The sequence below is a fragment of the Tachysurus vachellii genome, chromosome 12, assembly GCF_030014155.1.
Source record: "Tachysurus vachellii isolate PV-2020 chromosome 12, HZAU_Pvac_v1, whole genome shotgun sequence".
Taxonomy (NCBI): Eukaryota; Metazoa; Chordata; class Actinopteri; order Siluriformes; family Bagridae; genus Tachysurus; species Tachysurus vachellii.
The window spans coordinates 5,512,185-5,536,374 of record NC_083471.1 but is presented as its reverse complement, the minus strand read 5'-3'; the positions used below and the strand labels follow the sequence as shown (position 1 = coordinate 5,536,374).

The 24,190-nt window shown below is 39.9% G+C and overlaps 2 protein-coding genes across 3 annotated transcripts; one reads left to right on the top strand and one right to left on the bottom strand.

Moving 5' to 3' along the window:
- The first annotated feature begins 191 nt into the window (after nucleotides 1-191).
- On the top strand, nucleotides 192-13,728 carry tbc1d7 (TBC1 domain family, member 7). 2 transcript variants are annotated; one of them, XM_060883382.1, is made up of 9 exons: nucleotides 192-333; nucleotides 2,217-2,336; nucleotides 2,702-2,782; nucleotides 2,910-3,100; nucleotides 3,728-3,856; nucleotides 4,596-4,741; nucleotides 7,126-7,255; nucleotides 7,819-8,024; nucleotides 13,280-13,728. In XM_060883382.1, the coding sequence occupies exons 2-8, from the start codon at nucleotides 2,225-2,227 to the stop codon at nucleotides 7,903-7,905; spliced, it is 876 nt and encodes a 291-aa protein (XP_060739365.1). In that variant the 5' UTR covers nucleotides 192-333; nucleotides 2,217-2,224; the 3' UTR covers nucleotides 7,906-8,024; nucleotides 13,280-13,728. The 2 variants fall into 2 exon arrangements, with proteins under 2 accessions (XP_060739365.1, XP_060739364.1); XM_060883381.1 differs by having other exon boundaries at nucleotides 3,719-3,856; nucleotides 13,280-13,716.
- phactr1 (phosphatase and actin regulator 1) lies at nucleotides 9,214-22,935 on the bottom strand. Its single transcript, XM_060883380.1, has 13 exons — nucleotides 22,796-22,935; nucleotides 16,620-16,781; nucleotides 16,405-16,485; nucleotides 16,158-16,256; nucleotides 14,516-14,719; nucleotides 14,176-14,404; nucleotides 13,770-13,993; nucleotides 12,108-12,264; nucleotides 11,980-12,035; nucleotides 11,546-11,607; nucleotides 10,304-10,444; nucleotides 9,653-9,729; nucleotides 9,214-9,567 (listed from the first exon to the last, which is right to left on the bottom strand). The coding sequence occupies exons 1-13, from the start codon at nucleotides 22,914-22,916 to the stop codon at nucleotides 9,552-9,554; spliced, it is 1,629 nt and encodes a 542-aa protein (XP_060739363.1). The 5' UTR covers nucleotides 22,917-22,935; the 3' UTR covers nucleotides 9,214-9,551.
- Between the last annotated feature and the right edge of the window lie 1,255 nt (nucleotides 22,936-24,190).

The following is a 24,190-nucleotide window of genomic DNA, read 5'->3' as shown; positions in this document are numbered from 1 at the left end:
TCTATTTGGATAAAAATCTATTCTTCTAGATGTCTATTCTGCCTTCAGACAGTCTTTTTTTTAACAAGGAACATGTTTTGATATGTAAACAAATTAGCCTGTGAGATTAAGATGCACAGTGTGTGAATGGAATACATTTGAAGTTTATGACCCTTTTGGATTGCCATACTATAGACTGGGCATTACTCGTCCAAAGTATAGTGCTTCAGTGCGGATGTAGACGACATGGAGGAACAGCTCAGAATTGCAGGGAAAAGACGCACGAAAGCTGCGGTTTGAAAGCTGGGAAAACCCGAGGATCACATCACGGCCTGTACCTGGGGCGGAAAAGTGGTAGGTTTCAACATAGTTTGATCCGTTGATACGGTTTTATCTTGAAAATTTGTAATAACATATTTAGGAGGACGGACGGTGATGGACTAGTTTCGTAAAACATGCACATAAATTGCTTTATATTAGCTTTAGCCTTTAGCTTTAGCCTTTAGCTTTAGCCTTTAGCTTTAGCCTTTAGCTTTAGCCTTTAGCTTTAGCCTTTAGCTTTAGCCTTTAGCTTTAGCCTTTAGCTTTAGCCTTTAGCTTTAGCCTTTAGCTTTAGCCTTTAGCTTTAGCCTTTAGCTTTAGCCTTTAGCTTTAGCCTTTAGCTTTAGCCTTTAGCTTTAGCCTTTAGCTTTAGCCTTTAGCTTTAGCCTTTAGCTTGGCTAGATTGACAGCCTTCTTTCACTAGTTCAAATGGACGTAAGTTAAAATAAATAAGTAACAACAATAATGATAATAGCAGCGCTTTTGCACCGGATGTTGATTTCTTTGATTTGTATGATTTTAACCTTTTTAAATAATAATTATAATAATTATATATTAGTCTGAATCTTGATATATACGAAACATAACAACACCAGAACATTAAAAACTAAATTAATTTTGTCTATCAGATTTTAAGTGTTAATTATGGCTAAAATGCTTCAGGATTGACTGCTTGATTATGATAAATATAATTTAATTACTTCTTAATTCAAACATTTCCAAAAAGAAGTGTGTGTATGTATATATTTATGTCAGTTTTGTTTATATAAAATGCCTTGCAAAAGCATTCAAGTTACAAATGACACACAGATTGTTCCTGGCATTGTTTATACATTTATACTAGGGCTGGGCGATATGGCTGAAAACTGTATCACGATATCAGTGTTTCATATCGGTCGATATCGATAATTATTGATATTTTTTATGACTCGTTTAAAATAAGGACCAGGAGAAAAATATATTCCATTTAAACATTTTTATTTTAAACTTAACCTTCCTCTGATCGTAATCCCCTCAGTTATTAAGACAGAAATGTCAACAACCAGGAAAATTCAAATAATTAAAATGTAAACATAAGTCTAAAGTCACACTGAACACTTAACAATGATCTCTTAACATTTAAGGTACAAAATGAAAGAAAATGTAAGAAATGCTTAATAAAGTGTAATAAAATAGTGCAAAGTGTTAAATATAAACATAGAGAAACCTGAGAAATTTAGTGCAAAATTTAGTGCTAGGAGGTTCACTAGCTGTTCACCTTCTGGTGAATAAAGTGTTTTAAAATATGTGCAGTGTTTTGTAAACATAAATAAAACTGAGGTAGACTGAGATACATCTGTAAAATAAAAAACAAACCTGATACAGTACAGTAACATTGTTTGAAATATAAAACCTGCAGAAATATGAAAAAGTAGCTGACTTTTCCTCTTTTATTTTACAATTTCCTCGCTCGCTGCGGCTCATTTTCTGCTTATTACTGAAGAGGAGGAATCCAGCAGACCAGCACAAGACAACGATATGACGCAACCAAACATGATACTGGTACATGATTGGCTGTTAGCGTGTCACTCCCTATGTTGCTAGGTTACCAGAGAGTGAGTGCCTTTGTTAATGCAACCAAAATTGCTTCGCAACCTCTGATTTCTTCCGACGAAGAATAAAAAATATCGAACATTTTATCAAACACATTTTTTTTTTGATATCGATCACGTGTCTATCACGATACATATCGTTATCGTTTTATCGCCCAGCCCTAATTTACACACTTAATAATCTCTTAAAGTAATCTTTTGAAGTGAATCTTTATTATTCAGTCATTTATGTCTCTTAATCTGGAGGGATTGATACATTTTAAGCCTTTAAATATATCTGATATTTACAGAAGTGTTATTTTTTTTATCGTTCTTTATCTTTAGTTGCCAATATGGCTGAAGACCCGCAGAGGAACTTCAGGTCAGCGTATTATGAAAAGGTGGGCTTCAGGGGAGTGGAGGAGAAAAAGTCACTTGAAATTCTCTTGAAGGACAATCCACTTGGTAAGAGAAGTCGTTTGCCTTACAATTGTCTGTAGTTTTCCTTCCTGTTTTATCCAGTTAAAGGAAATAAATCTGTGAAGTCATTTATTCCAGGAGAAGATCATGTCGGTACTATTGAGTGAGTAGTAGCGTATGAGCCACGGATGTGTTTTGTGTGTTAAATAATAGTGTTTGTGCACCGGGTTTGGCCTTTCAGTGACGTTTAAGTGCCGTTTTACTTGCCAATTACAACCAAATATTTCCATATGTGATTAATAACATGTTCTTTGTAGTATTATTATATTATCATAACAGACTGCTAGAAATCTTTCTTTTTCTTGTATGTCTGAAACTAATTTCACAAAACTTTCTTTGTTGCTTTCCAGATGTGGAAAAGTTAAGCACATTCAGTCAGAGGTTTCCATTACCCTCGATGTACAGGATCCACGTATGGAAAGTCCTGCTTGGTGAGAACAATTACTTTCCTACGCTGGCAGTTTTGTTTAACTCTATTGTTTCTGTCTGTTCTATTTATTATGTGATTGCTTATGACGTCCAAGGGGTATTATTTTGATGGTGGACCATGTTTCTCAGGTATCCTGCCTCCACACAGCGATTCTCACTCTCTGGTAGCCCGGTACAGGCGAGAGCAGTATATGGATATAAAAGAAGCTCTTCTGGCCATGCGATTTGTGCACACCGTCACGCCTCACACCGAGCTCTACCTTCGCATGCATCAGCTGGAAAACCAACAGTTGCCTTGTCGGTCAGAGCTCACACAACCTGTAAGGACCTGATCATTATCTGCTGTTACATGTGTGTTCGGTATATGCATTCACAAAAAAATTAAATGTCATTCTTTTCTAGATAATAATAAAAAAAAGTACAGTGCAAGTGACAGTAGGCTGATGGTTAATGTCTTTGTATAACTTGTAGTGTTGGTCTATTAAAAACTAAAATACGATTGAAAGCGAAAGGGAATATCTGCAGCGATGGAGTGAAAAAATAAAATACATGACCAACAACAATGTGAATCAGTTCCTTTTACTATTACAATATGTGTACTTTGTGTACTTTGTGTACATATTATGAAACTCTCCATCAAAGAAAAATCAATAACTTGATGTTAAATTTACACAACTGCACTTTTTGACCTTATAGAACACAGTTATACAAGATTTATAATCACACTGTGTGTGTGTGTCACCCAGATGAGGTTAGGTTCCCTCTCGCGGTTTCTTCTTCAGGACCATCGTCGTCTTTCTCTCTTGTTGATAAGGGATAAATTTCTAAAATTAAAATGTATATCCTGAACTGAAATATTTCTGCACACCTGCTTTGTGACAATGTTCCTTGTTAAAAGTGCTATACAAATAAAATTACTTTTTTTTTTTTGTTCTGAGGGTGAAAAGGATGAAGATTTCTTGGCTATCGCCAGGGTTATGGAGGAGATTGTAGAGGATCCGGTGGACTGCTATTGGCTGATTAGGTGCTTTGTCAGCCAGTTTAATCACAAGTTTGGCGATTCCATACCTCACCTGGTTTGTATGCCTAGTTTAGCGATTTTTAGCGAAGTTTTGTTATCCTGCCAATCGACATAGATTTTGCATTAATATACTTCAAATATTAAAGAAATAACCTAAATTATTGCTTATATTAGCAAAGGAACCAGACTCAAAAGGACCTCATGCTCATATCGTCTCAGGGAGTTTTTCCTCACCACCATCGCCTCTGACTCACTCATTAGGCATAAATCTAAACTAAACGCCGAATATTACATACATGTCAGTGAGAGGGGCACAATTCAGTTTTAAATATAAATCTAATGTTGTTGATGATGTTGCATTGAAATAAAAAAAGATTTCAAAAAATAAATAGACAGTAGGTTTAGATTTAGATCCTCAATGAGGAAACTGGAAGATCTAGTGGTATAAAGAAACCTTGAGAGGAACCAAAGTCTAAAAGGAATGGGATAGAAGAAGAAATTATTCCAGATGTACAGTAACTAAGCTTCAATTAAGCAATCACATAGTTTTCCTAACCGGAACTGGCGTTCCTATCCATCATTCCCTGATCTGACAGCAGACACGGTCACGAAGCAGCGCTACAGAAAACCAGATCTAAAATTTTACATTTAAATTCATGCCTAATGAAGTGAGTCAGAGTCGACGGTGGTGATGAGAAAACTCCCTGAGATGATATGAGGAAGAAACCTTGAGTGACAACTGTATAAAGAAGAAGACCCTGAGAAGATCTTTTTTTTTTCCCTGCCTCTCTCAGCCCAAGAGTCTGGAGCATTTCCTCTCCCAGGAGGACAGCCGTCTTTTGTCCCATCTGAAAACTTCAGGCAGTCTGACTGTCCTGCCCTATTCCCTTTGGTTCAGGCGCTGTTTCGCAGACTGTCTGCCAGAGTCCAGCCTTCAGAGGTAAAACACTTCCTGAAAGTCCCTGTCATCCCTAAGCATGCGAGATTTCAAATAATAATAATAATATTACTATGTTTTAAAGCAGGTGGATGTAAGATCGTAAAACATGGCTCCGAATCTCTGAATCGTAATAACATTGCTCTTTATGGTTGTACAGTATCGCAATATCATTTTATCTGATTTAACAGATTTAGTTAGTTATTTGTTTCATTGTACTCATTAAGAGTTTGCTGAAGGACCAACTGTTAAAAGCAAGAAAGGTTAAAAAAAAAAAAAAAATCATTTGTCTTTTTGATTAACAACAGACTACAATATGATACAATGGTAGTTCAGGTGGTTAAGGCTCTGGGTTGAGGATCAGGCTTCAAGCCCAAGCACTGCCAAGCTGCCTCTGTTGGTCCCTTAAGCAAGACCCTTAACCCTACCTGCTCCAGGGGCACTGTATAATAGCTGCCCCTGCACTCTGACCCCAATCTTCTCTGTTGGGATATGCGAAGAAAAGACTGTGCTGTAATGTCTAGGTGGCGATAATAATGGATTCTATGCCCTAGTTTCTTTCTTTCTTTCTTTCTTTCATTCATTCATTCATTCATTCATTCATGCAGTTCCTCTTTCCTCATCCTTGGGATTGCTCAGCAGTAATGTGAGCTGTATCTGTATCTACATCTGACTGTCACAGATGTTCAGGTCCCAAAGTGATCACATCTGGCATCCAACTCCACAAGCACTCAGAAAAACAAACAACTTTATCATCCTAAAACCTCATGGATTATAATGATGTCACATCTGGACAGAATCAAAAAAGATCAACCGTAAGAGCACCGTAATCAGGGTGTTAAATCCATTTGGGAACGAGGAAAGAGGATCAGCACGACATGTCTTCAGATATTCTGCACACACAAGCGCAACCTTGTTTTGCTTTAAGTAATCAGCAAGGAAGGAAATGTGCAAACAGGAAAATTTACTCATTCTCAAGGAAACCGTTCAGACAGTCCGGAAAAAAAGGAAGTACGTAGATGCTATTTAAAAAAATATTCCTATTATTTACTTACACACAGTTTTGGCATCAGGTTTGTTAGATAATGCTAATGACATCTGGCTGAGCAGAAATACAAATAGTTAAAGCAGTACAGTGAAGCCATATCAGGAAATACTAAAGGAGTGTAAATAAATGAATGATTTGATGAGAATAAATGATTTCGAGAGGCAAAATAAAGGAGCTGTTGGCCATTCCTTCATGAATGTTATTACTATTGCAACCATTTGTAGCCTACGGGTGACTTCTTAGCACAGCGATTGGCGACTTGCTGCCATAAAATCACTGAACGTGTAAACAGAGCATAAGCTGTATCCTAAATGACAGAACACAGGCTAAAGTGGTGGCTAAAGTGGTTAAGGCTATGGGTTGTTGATTGAAGGATTGGACACTGCCACTGCCAAGCTGTCACTGTCGGGCCCTCGATCAAGGCCCTTAACCCTCCCCGCTCTAGGGGCGCTGTATAATGGCTAACTTGTGCTCTGACCGAACAACTTCTTCTGTTCTGTAATGTATATGTGACAAAAATAAAGGCTTGTCTTTAACTTCTGTATAGCAACAACCGCTAACAGAATTAAAAATGAGAAAATTTCTATGAGACTTTCATCTGAGCCACTGAGCCCCTGTTAATGCCTCAACAATATCAACAATATCAACACTTTCGTACCACTTTTACCAATAAAAATAAATTGCCACAAACTCTGGTATTATGGCATCCATGGTATGAATCATGTGTTCAAATTTCCGGCTGAATTTAAATTGAATTGACGTGAACTGAACATAACCAGACTCGATCACCGGATCTTATACACTGTAGGGTTTCTTCTGAAGACTCCGGTCTCTACATCTCACCAGTAATTAGTGGTATATTATTTTTATTGTTATTATAAACAGGAGGAGGCACGGTGGCTTAGTGGTTAGCACGTTCGCCTCACACCTCCAGGGTCGGGGTTCGATTCCCGCCTCCACCTTGTGTGTGTGGAGTTTGCATGTTCTCCCCGTGCCTCGGGGGTTTCCTCCGGGTACTCTGGTTTCCTCCCCCGGTCCAAAGACATGCATGTTAGGTTGATTGGCATCTCTGGAATATTGTCCCTAGTGTGTGATTGTGTGAGTGAATGAGAGTGTGTGTATGTCCTGCGATGGGTTGGCACTCCGTCCAGGGTGTATCCTGCCTTGATGCCCGATGACGCCTGAGATAGGCACAGGCTCCCCGTGACCCGAGGTAGTTCGGATAAGCGGTAGAAGATGAATGAATTATAAACAGGTTTGAGGGAGAGCAGCATTTCTTGTGCCTTTCTTGCATGTCTGTGTTTGATTCCTGCCTTGCGTTGGTCATTCATGTCAACAGAGTTTGGGACAAGGTGATCAGCGGCTCGTGTAAAATCCTCGTGTTCGTTGCCATGGAGATCTTGCTGAGCTACAAGATCAAGCTCATGGGAATGAGTCAACCAGATGCTGTGGTGAACTTCCTGAGCCATGTGAGAGCGTGCGCACACACACACACACGTGAACACACAGTACTTTTGACTGTTTTTTTTTTTCAGCATATTATTGTTCTATCTTGAATAACAGTGAGAACAGAAAAAAAAACCTGTTTACTTAAATCCCCTTTATCATGCAAGCCTAAGGGCCGTCGTCGAAGCTGTCAGTACCTATTAATAATAGTTCATGCACTCATTCAAGCTGTTTGACAAGCAGAATGATAGAAATTAACTGCTCATCGTGAGCATTTCTTTCTCGATGTAATAAAACACCTCGGCACGATTGTCCTCTGTTTCCACTCGACACGCTACAGATGCTGCGGCTGGAAAATTCATTTGCTCGTCAAATTCGTTTTTGTTTTTTTTTTCTCTGTGAATTGTTATGCTGTCATTTATCTTTTCTTTCTATCCTCTGACTCTCATCAGTTTTATTTGTATAGCTCTTTTTAAGAGTGAGCAGCTTCATACACATTCAGGATATAAATAATTCATTTTTAATTTATCTCTAAGGAACAAGCTTTTATTATATCTTGAGTAACCTTTTCTTTCCCCTTGTATAGATGCCACAAGAGAACACAGACGCCATAGTGACCAAAGCCATAGAACTGTGGCACAAGTACTGCGGGACTCCCATGCACGCTGTTTAAAACCTACGCACTCGATCTTCAGACTCGACACCTCCGTGGTTACGTTTGCATGCAGCTTTATAACTCGACCGACAGCTCCGTCAAAAAAAAAAATAGAAAATGTTCAGTCAGACATTAAGGTGATTATTTTTTTTCTATCTAATTTATGTATCTGATGAAGTAATATTTGCTTAAAAAAAAAAAACGGTATTAAAGTGAGGTAAAAACGTCAATACTTTATTTGTGCGTACTTTTTTAATATTATTAACATTAGAAGATTATAGAAGATCATTAGTATTATATTATATGAGTGCATTTCATTCTCATTTTCAACACGCTGCACACTCTCTCTTTAATAATCACACTCCGTCGATGAAATAGATGGATTCAGAATACAGTTTAGGATGAAAACAATTCGTTTTTTTCTAGTATCTGTGATGGTGAAAGTCTTTGCATGTGACACATGCTACAGATGCTGTGATGCTGCTTTTGGAAAAGAATTGAACAAAAAGATCCGAGTTAGAAACTCCTTTAGCCCCCGTGTCGTATTTCAAACAGCTTTTTAATAAGAGTTCTTTACATCACAAAGACATGCGCCTCCTCCTTTCGTTAAATCTCTCAGCTAATAGCAGCAGGAGAGGAGCATTAGGGAAAGACTGTAAACAAAAAAACACACCATTTCCAAATCCGCACGGAAGTTGAAAGGGTTTAGAAATATATCTTGACACATTTGTACACCGTAACCGTTTTTATGAGACGAGCGAAACGATACAAATAATTTTATTTCGTCACAATTACTTAATGATGGTCTTGCAAATGCGTGTGAATTCAGCATAGACAGACAGGAGCGCGTCCTAATCGCTACCTCGCCTCATCCGAGTGCCCTATGTAATAAAAAGTGTGCACTGTTAGACAAAAACAGTACAAAGGTGCTGGAATTCCCTCATACTGAATATTACAGACACAATCCAAATTGTCAAAACCAGACATTCAAGACAAAGACAGATTATTGCTTGCAAATTATTTGGCGCGTCTGTCAAACAGGAGCTCGCTCGTAACGGCCAGAGCGAGACGACGAAAACGTCCGGATTCTTTTGGTTTTATTTTGTTTGTGGAAAAAAAAAACGCTTTAGGCTTCACTGCTTGACTCCAGATAGAAAGAAAAAGAAACCAAAATGTATATTAAGGTATTTAATTAAATCTACTTATAAATGTTTTAGAACATCATAGATTTCTTTAATAAGTTTTCTTCATTGTTTTCTTTACTTTTCGACACCTACATGGGTACAAAAATGGGTTGATGACCAGTTACAGGGCCACGTGCACAAATTTAAACCCACCTCATTTGTTTAATCAAACACTGGTACAGAATATTGAAGTGTTCTGCCAGAGAACAAAATAATATTTCAAATGTTAGCGCGCACACACACTTTACAAACGTCATGACAGTTCAGATTGGTCAAGGATTAATAGGTGAATCTAGGCAAGTCCGGTCACCGTGGAACTGTGGGCACCTGATTCTTCTCCTAATCTCAGATCAGGAGAGCAACATAGTCTCTGTGATAAGTTAATCCTTGCACAGATTGATCCCAGCACATTAGACTTAGTACATCCCAGAGGTGAATTAGTCATTGGTAATGCCCTGTGCTTCTGTCCAGCAGTCAGCACTATGGTCGGTGAAACCTAGAATAAAGCAGTAGGACGTCAGGTGAGAAGGATTTTATGGCAGTAGGAAGCGCAGTAGTCATGCAAGCGTTCACATGATCACCTGGTTAGATGTCGACTTAATTCATGCACCTCCATTTCTGTGCTTTTGAACTCGTTGAGCTCCTTCCTTATTGAAGCCTAAGAAGAAGAAGAAAACAATAGAGCTTTTCAGACTGCGCTTAAACCTTAAACCCTGCTCTTAAACCCAAGCAGAGGAATGTTCACACTGCTCTGAAATGTCATCCATCAGCACAGCTTTTGCAGTGTTAGCATCACATTGATGTGCCGGATGTGTACAGTGTGAAACGATGCAGTGTAAACAGTATTTTGTTTCCCATTCTTTTCTTCCTGCATCCCATGGGACTTGAAACAGTCGAGAAGGATTTACATGCTGATATATATCTCACTGATGCGAAAGTTAGACAAGTCTTTATTTCAAATGGTCGCATGTTGTATTTATCTAATCCAGGTTAAGCCACGGTTTAGGAATGAACGATGTTTGTGTCAGATTATGAATAATCAGGATTGTAAAATATGAGCAGTCATAAACAAGACTGTGTTAAAATAACCCAGGGATTATGATTTCAAGTGTGAAAAGCCCTCATGATACAAATTGGTGAGAATTATTGTTATTTTATTTTTTTCTAAAAATCACTAATTCTAATCAATGTGATCAAACTGTCAGGGAAATTGGACTGTGTGTAAGAGTGACCTTGTCTGCAGCAGTAAGGCGAGTCCAGGGCTTGTCTGCCCTTCTGTCGTAGTCCTGAGCTTCAGCCACCTCAACGTAATCACTGAAGCGAATGAGAATTTTCGCCTCCCTCAGTTCCTCAACTGTTGGCCTTTGACTCAACTACAGAGAGAGGGAAAGAGAAAGTGAGAGAGAGAGAGAGAGAGAGAGAGAGGGAGAGAGAGAGAGAGAGAGAGAGAGAGAGAGAGAAAAGTATAATTAGAGAAATCCTTTATTTCAACTGACTGGTGTTATGGTTACATAAATGTGTGTTTCATTTCGCTCTACTTTGGTAGTGCTATGTAGCTATATTATACTATACCGCACCATCCCATACTATACCACACCATTCTATACCACACCATACTATACCACACCATTCTATACCACACCATTCTATACCACACCATACTATACCACACCATTCTATACCACACCATTCTATACTACACCATTCTATACCACACCATTCTATACCACACCATACTATACCACACCATACTATACCACACCATTCTATACCACACCATTCTATACCACACCATTCTATACTACACCATTCTATACCACACCATTCTATACTACACCATTCTATACCACACCATTCTATACCACACCATTCTATACCACACCATATTATACCACACCATTCTATACTACACCATACTATACTACACCATTCTATACTACACCATTCTATACTACACCCTACTTATAACACACCATATTATACCACACCATTCTATACCACACCGTACTATACCACACCATGCTATACCATTTTATATTATACTATACCGCACCATTCTATACTATACTATACCGCACCATTCTATACTATACTATACTATACTATACTATACCGCACCATTCTATACTATACTATACTATACTATACTATACTATACTATACTATACTATACTATACCGCACCATTCTATACTATACTATACTATACTATACTATACCACACCTTACGATACTATACCATCCCATCCTATACTTTGTACAACATACTATACTATACTATACCATACTATACTATACCATGCTATATTATACTATACTATACTATACTATACTATACTATACTATACTATACCACACCTTACGATACTATACCATCCCATCCTATACTTTGTACAACATACTATACAACATACTACACTATACAACAGATTTGATGTGGTGTATCAGATCTCATGAGAGAGCCCTTTATCTCACCTTCCGTGACAGCCTTTTCTTGAGCTCTCTCTTCTCTTCAAGTTCCTCCTGCTCATTTCGTGCTACGAGAGAAAGAGAAGCTGAAGGAAAGGTGCATTGTTTTGTATTTATTCATGATAAATAGTTAATATGTTTGTTTTAGTGCTCATAAGTGGTGTCTTTTACAAGTTTTTTTTTACTTATTATTTTCTGTAATTTGGCCAATTCACTCCCACCAGCCAGCTCTCTCTTATGATAACTTCCATATGACGGTGAAAGGTAAACTCTAATATGTCCTCTGAGATGTGACAAACCAGCCAGATTCATCTGTACAAATGTGTTGTCAATGTGGCCAATGTTAAGAATTCCAAGAAAACAGCTCTTTGACTGACTATGGGAGTTCAACACAGTAGTCATTAGGTGTGCATGAGTATTTTTTGTCCATTTCTACCTACGTTTTAGGATATTTCGTTGCTCAAGCTCCTCTGCTGTTGGTCTTAGACTGAGCCTCCTACAAACAAACAGAGATCAATAGCTTTTATGTGCTGTGGTGATGTGTGTGTGTGTGTGTTTACGCGCTAACCGTGTGAGTTTAGTGCCAATTTGCTGTCTGCACTCTAGTCTCTCCTGGTCAGTCAGCATAGGCAGAATGTTCTTGTCCTCCAGGTCTCTCTTTGATGGACGGTTACTAAGTTTTATTGCAAGAGAGTCTTTCCTTAGGATCCTCAAAGCCAGAGTACCTGCCACCACACACACAAACACACACACACACACCAAGTTGAAAGGGAATTGAGATAATTCATGTTCCATGATCCTAAAGATTGAGCAGTGTTTGAAGAATTCCTTATTGAAATTGTTATTAAAGGCTTTTTAATAATTCGTGTGGTGCAGCAGAATTTTACTACCAATGTAAACAGTCTGTCAAAACAAATCACTATTTAGATATACTACATAGTGCAGTTCTGGGTATGACTAAATATGGAATTTGATCTTAATGTGTACATCTGGTACATTTAAAACTGTGGAAGCTTAGTGGTTAGGTGTTGGTGTTCTGATCAGAAGGTTGTGAGTTTAAATCCCAGCTCCACCAAGCTGCCTCTGCTGCCTCTAAGATGAGATCGCTCTGGATAAGGGCATCTGCCAAATGCTGTAAATGTGGCACAGTGATGCTCTAAGCTCCTGGGTTGCAGTGTTGCATGTGCTCACATGAGTTTCCTCTGGGTTCCGTGATTTCTACCCATCATCCAAAATCATGTCAATGAACAAATCGGTTACTGCCCATGTAAAATAAAAAAGCTCTGACCAATAGGGGGCAGGTGTAAACCAAAATATTTGACCAGCACCTGAAAATCATTGTGATCTTTCCCACAAATTTTGAATAACAAAGTAAACTGTGAAGGTGTCAGGAGTTGAAGAAGTTCTGAACAATGGTGAGAGATGTGACAGATATCTATTAAACAAATATCGTTGCAAAGAGGAAAAGTCTAGTTCCTTCATGTCGTGCCTACTTCCCTGCTCTTTATGATAGCATTGTGTTCATCAGCAATAGCCGTGACTCCATTCGCTAAATGTCGCTAAATCTCATCAAAGATTCAAACGTAATGTTGACTTTAATAAGTAATACTTATAATTACATTTTAATTATGGACAATATCTTTTAAAAGTTGCAATGTTTTCCACTGCAGATAAAATTTTAAAACTGTGCTTTACTTCTCTGTTTTTGTTTATTCATTCATGCATCTGTTTTCTGTACAGCTTTCCTACACAGGGTCGTGGAAGAGCCTGGAGTGTATCCCAGGTACTTGGGGCACAATGGAAAGGACAATCACATACAAACACATTCACACACTACAGATAATTTAGAGATGCCATCTGCCTACAACTCAAGTCGATCGACTGAGGGAGGAAAATGAAGAACCTGGAGGAATGTCGGATGAAGCAAACCCCCAACCACAGATGTGATCCCCTGGGATTATTTTATGCATGCATATTATTAAAAAAACTCTTAGTATTGAAACTCAAGGTTAAAATATTATCTACATATAAAAAAACAATATGACTTAGACCTATATATAAATATGTATATTAACAGTGAACTTTCAGTGAACTTTTTTCCAACATAATGTACATTCAATAGCATTCAGTTAAACAGAAACATAACTTGATGCTACGTTATACCTCAAAGAAAAGTGTGTTTTTTACTCCATAAACAAAAGTTTGGACTTGACAGAAAGTAGCCACATACTTGTAAATAAAGAGTCGTCATCATCTTCTTCTTCCTCTTCTTCTTCCTCTTCTTCCTCATCTTCCTCATCGTTGTCGTCGTCTTCTTCAGGCGTGGGTGGGATGTACATGCGTGTGTTGGGTGTCAGTGTGTGGGTGTTGGGCAGAAGAAGGAGCGCTGCGTCTCTGTTCTCCTTCTCCTCTTCACTTTCCATCTGCACTGAAGGTACAGCCTGCAGTACAGAACTGCACAGCATGCAGCAGTGAGGTTAGGGATGATTGACAGGTGAACGTGTGCACTAGGGGGCAGTGTTGCATGTAGCAAGGCAGAATTAAGGTTAAACAGCTGTAGAGAGAATACATTTAGGAGCATTTCCATTATAAAAGACATCAATCCAAAGCACACACACACACACACACATACTCACCTTTCTAGTCTTTGCATGGTAAACACAAGAGTTTTGTTAAGTTCCTCAATGATGCGGCTCGGGGGATGGATGGAAAGCGGGAGTGTGGTATGCTGCAATGGGTGTGTGTGGGTTAGGGAGTGTGTGTGCATGGATGAAGGGTGTGGATATCTGAGCTGGAAAGAGGGCACCGGTTCACAGATCATCACTTTTTTGGGGGGAAGTGGTGGGGAGAATTTCCCTAAAGGGTCTAGAGAACGAGAAAGAAATCAAGCATTAAGCGTGAATGAGCTAAATCGTGTGAGGGGTGTGTCAGGAAGAGGAAACAGAGGAGAAAAAAAAGCAGGATGATGTGCTTAACCTGTTAAGTGGTTGGGTATTCTGCTGTATGGTTTCGGAGGTAGGGCAGGTGGTTGTTTTAGCGTTAATGGTTTGTTCAGGGGGATATCCATGCCATTGCTTGGTAGGGGAATGCCTTTCGAAGGGGGCATGGCTGGAGCTGGCTTTGGGGTGAGACCTGCTAGACACACCCCTGTTTCCCCCGACAACTGTGACGACTCGGTTTCTGTACAGTAAAGACAAAAACAAGACTAAGAATTAAACACAGGATCATCAAAAGGTATCAAACACAGTGACAATCTCTTATATTTCACAGGTCTGGTTTATAGGGAAGGGTGAAAACGCTGCAGCTAAATTTAGCCCAAGCATACGTACTATCACCTTAAAGGAAGCCATGTGGCAAGAAGTGTGATGATGAGACCAAGGTAGAAGGTTGCAGGTACAATTAAACAAGCAACCTAACCCTGTAAAGAACACAATACCCACAGTGAAGCATGGTGGTGGTGGCAGCATCAAGCTATTGAGCTTGATTTTCTTCAGCTGGGACTGGAGCTTTAGTCAAGATAGAGAAAATGTGGATTTGAATAACTCTAATAACCAACGTATTTCGGTTCAAAACCCCTGAAGGCCTCTTTTATACCATGGAAAATGAAGAAAAACTCCAAGACAACACCGGAATAGCTTTAGAAGAAAAATATCAAATCTAATGACCTGAAGGTGGCAGAGCACTTTTCTGCCGGAGCAGATTTCTAAAAAAAAATAATCACCAAATAAAGATGTGTATAGATGGTAGACTTGGACCTCCAAAGGCTGAGTGTTCCTTTACAAGAAAAAGAGCTTTGTTATTTATTTAAATTTTGTTCCTTGCTGCGTCACATGGCTCAAACGGTTAAGGCTCTGAGTTGTTGATTGGAAGATCAGAGTTTAAGCACCAGCATTGCCAAGCAGCCACTGTTTGGGGCCTTGAGCAAAGCCCTTAACCCTCTCTGCTCTAACGGACACGCTATCATATCTGACGCTACGTTCTGGCCCTAACCTCATAAGAAAGAATTTCACTGTGATTTAATGTATAAATAAACAAAGGCTTCTCTTCTATACTATTCTATAAATGATCTGGCCTGATTTTATCTTGGTTTCATTTTTGTACATTACAATAACCACACTAGGGGGGCACGGTGGCTTAGTGGTTAGCACGTTCGCCTCACACCTCCAGGGTCGGGGTTCGATTCCCGCCTCCACCTTGTGTGTGTGGAGTTTGCATGTTCTCCCCGTGCCTCGGGGGTTTCCTCCGGGTACTCCGGTTTCCTCCCCCGGTCCAAAGACATGCATGGTAGGTTGATTGGCATCTCTGGAAAAATTGTCCCTAGTGTGTGATTGCGTGAGTGAATGAGTGTGTGTGTGTGCCCTGCGATGGGTTGGCACTCCGTCCAGGGTGTATCCTGCCTTGATGCCCGATGACGCCTGAGATAGGCACAGGCTCCCCGTGACCCGAAGTGGTTCGGATAAGCGGTAGAAGATGAATGAATGAATGAATGAATAACCACACTTTTAACAGGGGTGTGTAGACTTTTAATATCCACAGTATTATGTATTAATGGGAAGTAATCTAACAGAAGGACAATGATGGTAGTGTTTAGAGTGGCAACGAGTTTGGATTTAAATACCTGTTCCTTCTCCATTTGTTTCCTGGGCCTCAGATACAGGACTAATAACTGCCAGTCTGTCCAACTCAGACATGTGCTCACTTTCCACTGTTTGCTCGTCTAGAAAACAAAGCCAGACAGAATCTGAGGAAACTATCAGCATTGTGTTGATGCTCTAACAATAGTGCATAGCATTGTAGTAGATGAAGTATTGAAGGCACTTCAGTTGACTGTTATGACGTGTGTTTTTATATATGCTTGACATTACCATTCTCCTCAACCTCCTTTAGCACTCCTCTCTTGATCAACTCCTCTCTGCTTTGCCGTGTAGACATCTTTCTCTCCAAGACTAAAGAAAAGACTTTGTTATGTTACACAATAGCAAATGGCAATAGAGTCTAGAGACTTTCTGATATTATTAGTAGCATATTTTAAAACCCTGTGTGTGTGTGTGTGTGTGTGTGTGTGTGTGTGTGTGTGTACCTGCAGATGTCTGTTTGAACTTGTCACTCTTCTTCTTCCTCCATTTCCATGGCTTGAAGAGTCGACCCAGGCTCGCTAGCTTACTTCGTCGACGAATGGGAGGAGTGTGAGTGCCGGGCACCAGCGAATCAGAACGCATCGCAGCTAGTCTCTCTGCCCCCTCTGTTAAAAGTATAGAAAAGACACAGGATATGAAGCTGTCGATATAACACACTGTATTTATCCCATTTACAGTAAAACCGTAATAATGATCTGAATATGTACATTTACACGTGTTCCGCATTAACATATGGAGAAATCAAACAAACAAACAAATAAATAAAATAACACACAAATAGTCACTACAAAAACAAAGAAATTAATTGTATAAAAATTACCAAAAGCAAATAATTTCCACGATTTTTTTTAATTAAATATGCAAAGAAGGCATAAAATGAAACATGCCATAAATAAATAAAAAAATAAATAAATAAATAAATAAATAAATTTCCAGAAAAACAGGTTTTAACATTTTTTTTTTAACATTTTTAAGATTTTTCATTTTGTACATTGTTGTTGTTATTTTTTTAAATGATTTATAAAGGTGTACCTAATAAATCTGAGAATAATGCTGATGATACTGATAGCGTAAAAGAATTAGCAACAAGAAGAAATAAAATAGGGGGGCACGGTGGCTTAGTGGTTGGCACGTTTGCCTCACACCTCCAGGGTTGGGCGTTCGAGTCCCGCCTCCGCCTTGTGTGTGTGGAGTTTGCATGTTCTCCCCGTGCCTCAAGGGTTTACTCCGGTTTCTTCCCCCGGTCCAAAGACATGCATGGTAGGTTGATTGGCATCTCTAAATTGTCCGTAGTGTGTGATTGTGTGTGTGAGTGAATGAGAGTGTGTGTGTGCCCTGCGATGGGTTGGCACTCCGTCCAGGGTGTATCCTGCCTTGATGCCCGATAACGCCTGAGATAGGCACAGGCTCCCCGTGACCCGAGAATAGTTCGGATAAGCGGTAGAAAATGATTGAATGAATGAAATAAAATAAAAAAACTACTTCATGAAGGAACAATCCATTTGTTTCCTTGAGGCTCAAAGACATGTACACTCTACCGACTGAACAATCAGGAGACATAGAGTTCAACTGATAAATCAGGTGAAATCAAATAAAGGAGCTTTTTATCTCAAAGCAACCATATACTGTAGTACACAATGAAACGAAACAACATTCCTCCAGGACCCTGGTGCTACACAACACACAAAAGTAAGCTGTTGTGTGGGTCAGCTTTGTACTCGGGTCTTCATCAGTGAACATTTGAAGACTTCATCAGGAATGAATTAGTGTTAAGTCTGTAATGAAGTCAGAAGGGATGTTGACCTGTTAGTTCCTCAGGAGCTCTTGGTGAAACAATTCCACTGGACTATAAACTGTTGTAAAAAGGACATTATTTACATTACATTAATGCATTTTGCATCTTAAATCATCCTAAAGTAAAATAAAATGTTGGAGGGAAAATGAGAAAATTGTGGCATGGTGGAGAGTCTAAATTTTGTACAAAAGATATAGATTTCTGCTGTCTGTGTTAGGAGATTTAGTGCACATAAATACCAAACAGTGTAATAAGACCCTTAAGTAATATATTTGAGGTAAAATTCTGGAGGACGTGCTATTCAATTCTATTCAGTTTTATTACACATAGTGCTTTTAACTATGGATATTGTCTTCAAGCAGCTTTAGAGACATAACAAATCAGGGTGTGCATTATAAATTTTAGATTTAGCCCTAATGAGCAAGCCGAAGGTGACAGTGTATTAAGATATATTTGATTCTTTGCACACTCCTACAAACTTGATGCTGATACATTAGGGGGATTATTAATGGAAAGAAAAAAGCCCCAATAAGGGATTACTGATTAAAGCAGTAAGGCAGGATTAAGCCACAAGCTATGAGCATGTGTAATGCTAAGGCCACTGAAAGAAAGATGTTGGTTTCAAATAAATAACGTGTAAATAATAATCTCTGGGAATTCTTATAGTTCATTTTATCCAGTGGTAAGGATCGTGGTAAATGTCAATAAATCTTGATCTACTCTATCATTGTTGAGTCATGTGTTGAAATCATTCTCAGTGTCAAATAAATTGAGGTCATCAGTTTGATAATCACCGCTAGGAACAAACAGTTCTTGGAGTTTGCATTTGATGAGCAAGATCATGAATGATGCGCCTCTTCTGATAAGCCTGAGCACAGTTGGCAGCCGTGTCTTAAAGAATTCTGTGAGTTTGTGTCGCTCCAAGCTCCCCTGTAAGTCCTTATGGTGTCCCATCTGCTCCAATTCTTTGTGTCGTCCAGCTGATCAGGCATCAGCCTCTGATTTAGTTACTGCCTCGATGAGGTGACGCTCCAGGGAAGAAATGTGCGCCTTTACCTATTGGTCTGCTTTGACCAGACGTCATCCTGTTTATTATCACGGTGTTAGAAGAGGTAGACGTCCCATATACAAGTTCCTTGTTTTTAGCTTGTTACTACAGTAACTGACACCTTCTGACCAATCGGGTTTGAGAATTTTTTCAGTGCTCTGAAGTGATTCTTTTTTTTGTTGTTATTTTTAGTTTAGTTTTTTAATAATCTGACTGAGACGTAATGAAGAATTGAATCTACTTTTTCCTATTATAATATTACAATAAGACAAATATTTGATTATAAAAAAAACTATTTCTAAACATTTTCAAACAATTGTAAATATTTTTTATTAATTTCAAGCTTTATTTTGCTTAAAGATCGTTCTTTAATCCATAAGAATTACAGCAAAGTAAAAGTTTGATGATGATGATGATGATGGTAATTAATATGTTGTCATGCCTCACTGCTAATTAGTTTATGATTACAGACATTCATTCATTCATCTTCTACCGCTTATCCGAACTACCTCGGGTCACGGGGAGCCTGTGCCTATCTCAGGCGTCATCGGGCATCAAGGCAGGATACACCCTGGACGGAGTGCCAACCCATCACAGGGCACACACACACACTCTCATTCACTCACGCAATCACACACTAGGGACAATTTTCCAGAGATGCCAATCAACCTACCATGCATGTCTTTGGACCGGGGGAGGAAACCGGAGTACCCGGAGGAACAGATTACAGACAGATACATTAAAATACTACCTAATAGCAGGATATAGTTAAGAGAGAAGCTGATTGGCCACTTTATTAGGAACGATCCAATCAGTAAATCATGTGGCAGAATGAGGTCAAGAGCATGAGTTTATATTCACATCAAACGTCAACAGATGTTTGTATGTCACTCTGACTGTGGCACAGCTGTTGGTGGAGTGTTGACTGGTTTGAGTCCTTCAAAAAATTGCTGGAGCTGGTAATGAATTGCTGTGGGGAACATTTTTTCTTTTTTGGGAGGCATTGTGTAAATCTCACAGCTGGCACCGAGTATCATTGTTGATGCAGTGCATCACTTTATGGCTACAATTTACCTGTCTTATAATGGCTATTTCCAAAAAATCTGCCATATCACAAAGACTCTTATCATCTCAGACTGGATCAATGAGTTCAGTGTACTTTAATGACCTACGCTGTCACCTGATCTGAATCCAATAGAGCAGATTTGGGATGTGGTAAAATGTGGTGAGATTCACAGTATGACGAGTCTACGGTAATTATATGATACAATCACATCAACATGGATCAGAATCACGGTCAAGGACCAGAATCAAGGAACGTTTCCATGCTACATGTAGCATTAGCATGGATTTCCTTAAGTGGACAGTGAGGGTTTACACAAACAATCCCAGAATCATGATTCGACTCAAAGGCTTAAATTTAATACAAAGTAGCTTTAACCTTCATCATCATCATCATATATATGTATAGTACAGAACTATCTAAACTGTTAAAAAATTCCCTCTAAGCAAATATTTGCTTCATTTCCTACATACAACCAGGTAAGAAACTAGTCATCCATCAGAAAGAGAAAATGTTACGTGCAGTTTTAAATCATTAGACAGTAAGTCTGAGGAGCAACACATTAAAAGCTTAAAGATTAAGCTGTACTCTCTCTTCTCTTTTTCTGAAATTAGGGAAGGATATGAGTACAAAACAATCATATTAGCTTACGCATTTTGTCTACGCTCACTGATATTTTTCACCGCACACATACGACTAAAAACACACACTGATGACTGAGTTGTCAAGCAACACAAAAGACAGACAAGTAATATAGACGTTATACGGTATAACCTTCGTTTTATATTGATTTTCTTTTTATAGCCAAAGTAAAAGAAAATAAAAGATAAGAGAAAAAATTATGAGATTATAAGTAAACTGATGAAAGCTGTGGCTGTGTGGATTTGAGTTCATTTAGCTAGAAGAATAATTAGTGAGATCAGGTAGTGATGTTGGGTGAGGAGGCTTTCGTTATACATGCCACTTTCGAGCCCCCAGTGGTCTCTGCTCTTGGTCTGATTGCTTCTTCTTCTAGACCGACTTCTTCAATCCTGATGCCCTACCCCTGGTTGGAGTCTCGTCGCTTGGTGGGTCACTCTGCTGGGGATTGATCTGCATGGACAGCCTGTGACTCATAGGATTGCTGTGGATAGAACCTACTGGAGATAATCACGCCATTTTTGAACTACTGTTATGTCGGTCAGCTTTGTGCTCAGGTCTTCATCTGGGAACATTTGAAGACTTCATCAGGAATGAATTAGTGTTAAGTCTGTAATTAACTCAGAAATGACGCTGACCTGTTAGTTCCTCGGGAGCTCTTGGTTACACAATTCCACTCGACTATATTTACATTGACATTATTTCCTGTCCAGTGTCTCCCAAATGAGGATGAGGTTCACTTCTGAGTCTGGTTCCTCTCAAGGTTTTTTCCTCATATCCTCTCAGGGAGTTTTTCCTCACCACCGTCCAGTTAATCAGAGTCAGGTTAGTTTGTTCCAGTTAGTCAGAGTCAGGGCTCTTTGCAGGACACTCAAGTTCCTCCACTCCAAACTTAACACACCATGTCTCCATGGAGCTCATTTTGTGAGGTTCACATTGTTTTGGCTATTACAGTGGTTCTCAAACTGAGATCCATAAACCTGCAGAGGTTCATGAAGCACAGACAAGATATGTCTGGATTTTCATTCACTCACTCATTTTCTACCGCTTATCCGAACTTCCTCGGGTCACGGGGAGCCTGTGCCTATCTCAGGTGTCATCGGGCATCAAGGCAGGATACACCCTGGATGGAGTGCCAACCCATCGCAGGGCACACCCACACTCATTCACTCACGCAATCATTTCTGTATTTTTTTTTCTTATAATTATTTCCCTGTATGAAATCACTTATTGAGTCTAATCCATGATACTTAGATACTCAGACCTATAAACAATGTCAATTTTTTATAAATAATAAGCAGAATATTTGTATAGGTGCAGTTCTGTTAATAAAACTTAAGTGAATCGAAGGGGCCCAGAAAGCATGTGATCGTAGGATATTTATAAGTGCCAGAATGCAGCAGACTTTTTTTTTAGGGTGGGGGGCAAGGGGTTGGAAGTTTGGTGAGACAAAGGTGTTTAAATCACCATGGCAACCCTGCTTAAAGGCAGGTTTGAGGCTATTTTGAATGATTGGTGAGAACAGTCCCCTAGGTTTGACTATAGTTTTGTCAGACATGGGCGTGCAGGATATAGGATTTCTTCTGCAATGACCAGGCATTGGCTGACTGAGCTGGGAGGCACTGAGGAATCAACACTGACTGAAATCATCCTGCTTTAGTCTATTACCTATTTAACCATATGGTTTAATCACGGTTACTGGCATGCATTAACACACAACTTCACACCTTTGTTACTGTATCAGACCATGCCATTTCACACCAAATCTGTCTGCACTGTCAGAACTGGACAGTGTCTTGTGTCACGACACAGCTGCTCTTTAAAGGCATCATGCTTTACAATGAAACCCATTGGGTTTGTGTTTATGAGAGAGATTTAAACACCAACACTGCATCGCACAGCAAAGCCTCAACGCTGCGGCGATACAAAGTGTTTCACGGTGACATTTAATAACGTTAAAGGCTCTGTTTTTAAGAGGGCTCTGTGGTTGTCATCCGTGCACGTACGCACGCACACACACATACATACATGCATGCATGCATAGCTCCACCTACGTGTCTGCTGCACGTCCTACCTGTCTGTAGGGTGTATGAGAGCCTGGTCTCGGTGAGGTAGGGGGTGTCACTCTTAGATCTAGCTCTCCGGATGGGCCGCCGGTCGACATCAACATCGTCCTCTATGACAGGCGTCGCCATTGAGCCTCACGCGCTAAAAAGTGCTGCACTCCCGACAGCAGGAACCGGAGATACCGAGAGACAGGGAGCAGGGATGGGGAGGGGGAGGGATGAAGAGGAGGAAGGGACGGGGTGGGAGAGGAAGGAGGAGGGGGAGGGGGAGAGGAAGGTATAGGGAGGGGGGAGGGGAGGGGGAGAGTAAGGGATGGGAGAGGAAGAGGGAGAATGGGGTAAGGGTTGGGGTGGCAGGGATAGGGGAAGGGAGGGGCAGGAAGGGAGTGGAAGAGGGAAGAATGGGGTAAAGGCTGGGGAGGCAGGGATAGGGGAGGGGTGGAGGAAGGGAGAGCTGAGAATGGGGTAAGGGTTGGGGAGGCAGGGATAGGGGAGGGGAGGGGGGAGGAAGGGAGGGGGAGAATGGAGTAAGGGTGGGGCAGGGATGGAGAGGGGAGGGGGAGGATGGGAGAGGAAGAGGGGAGAATGGGGTAAGGGTTGGGGGTAGGGATGGAGAGGGGAGGGAGGGAAAGGGGGAGGAAGGGAGTGGGAGAGGGGAGAATGGGGTAAGGGTTGGGGGTAGGGATGGAGAGGGGAGGGAGGGGGAGGGGAGAATGGGGTAAGGGTTGGGGGGCAGGGATAGGGGAGGGGGTGCACGTGGGGTGGGAGGAGGTGGGGATGTAAATATTATTATTACTAAAAATGTACACAGAGAGATGACGAGCACCTTTTCTTCTGCACGCGGGGAGGTGAAAGACACCGACAATCCCAACGCTGGCCAAACAACAACAACGCAGATTAACGAGAGCAGCAGATTCTCAGAAACGTCAAGCAGCATGTTTATGCATCTTCACTGTCTACTGAGCTGCTCGCCTAATAAAAACAGAAAAAAACTGATACTTATAAATTCACTGATTAAAATCACACAAATCTGTAGCAGTAACACTAAACAGATGGTAACCATGAGAGCTGCCTGGGCTCAAGAAATACAGCAGACTCAGGATGATATTTCACCTACATTTTATTACAGACTTGTTTCTCAAAAGACAAAGAAATGCAGAAATATGAGACAGCTCACCTAAAACATATCCTAAATCTGTTTCTTATTGATACAGGTAAAAAATAAATAATAATAAAAAAAAAAACATACCTTATTCATCTTAGATAGCCGACTATGTTAGTTATATAATTATCTCTGACAATCCTGGGCACTTATTTTATTTATAGAAATGTTAAATACCTACATAATTCAAATCATGCACATTTTTTTTTGCATATATTGTCAAATGGATTGTCTTAATTTA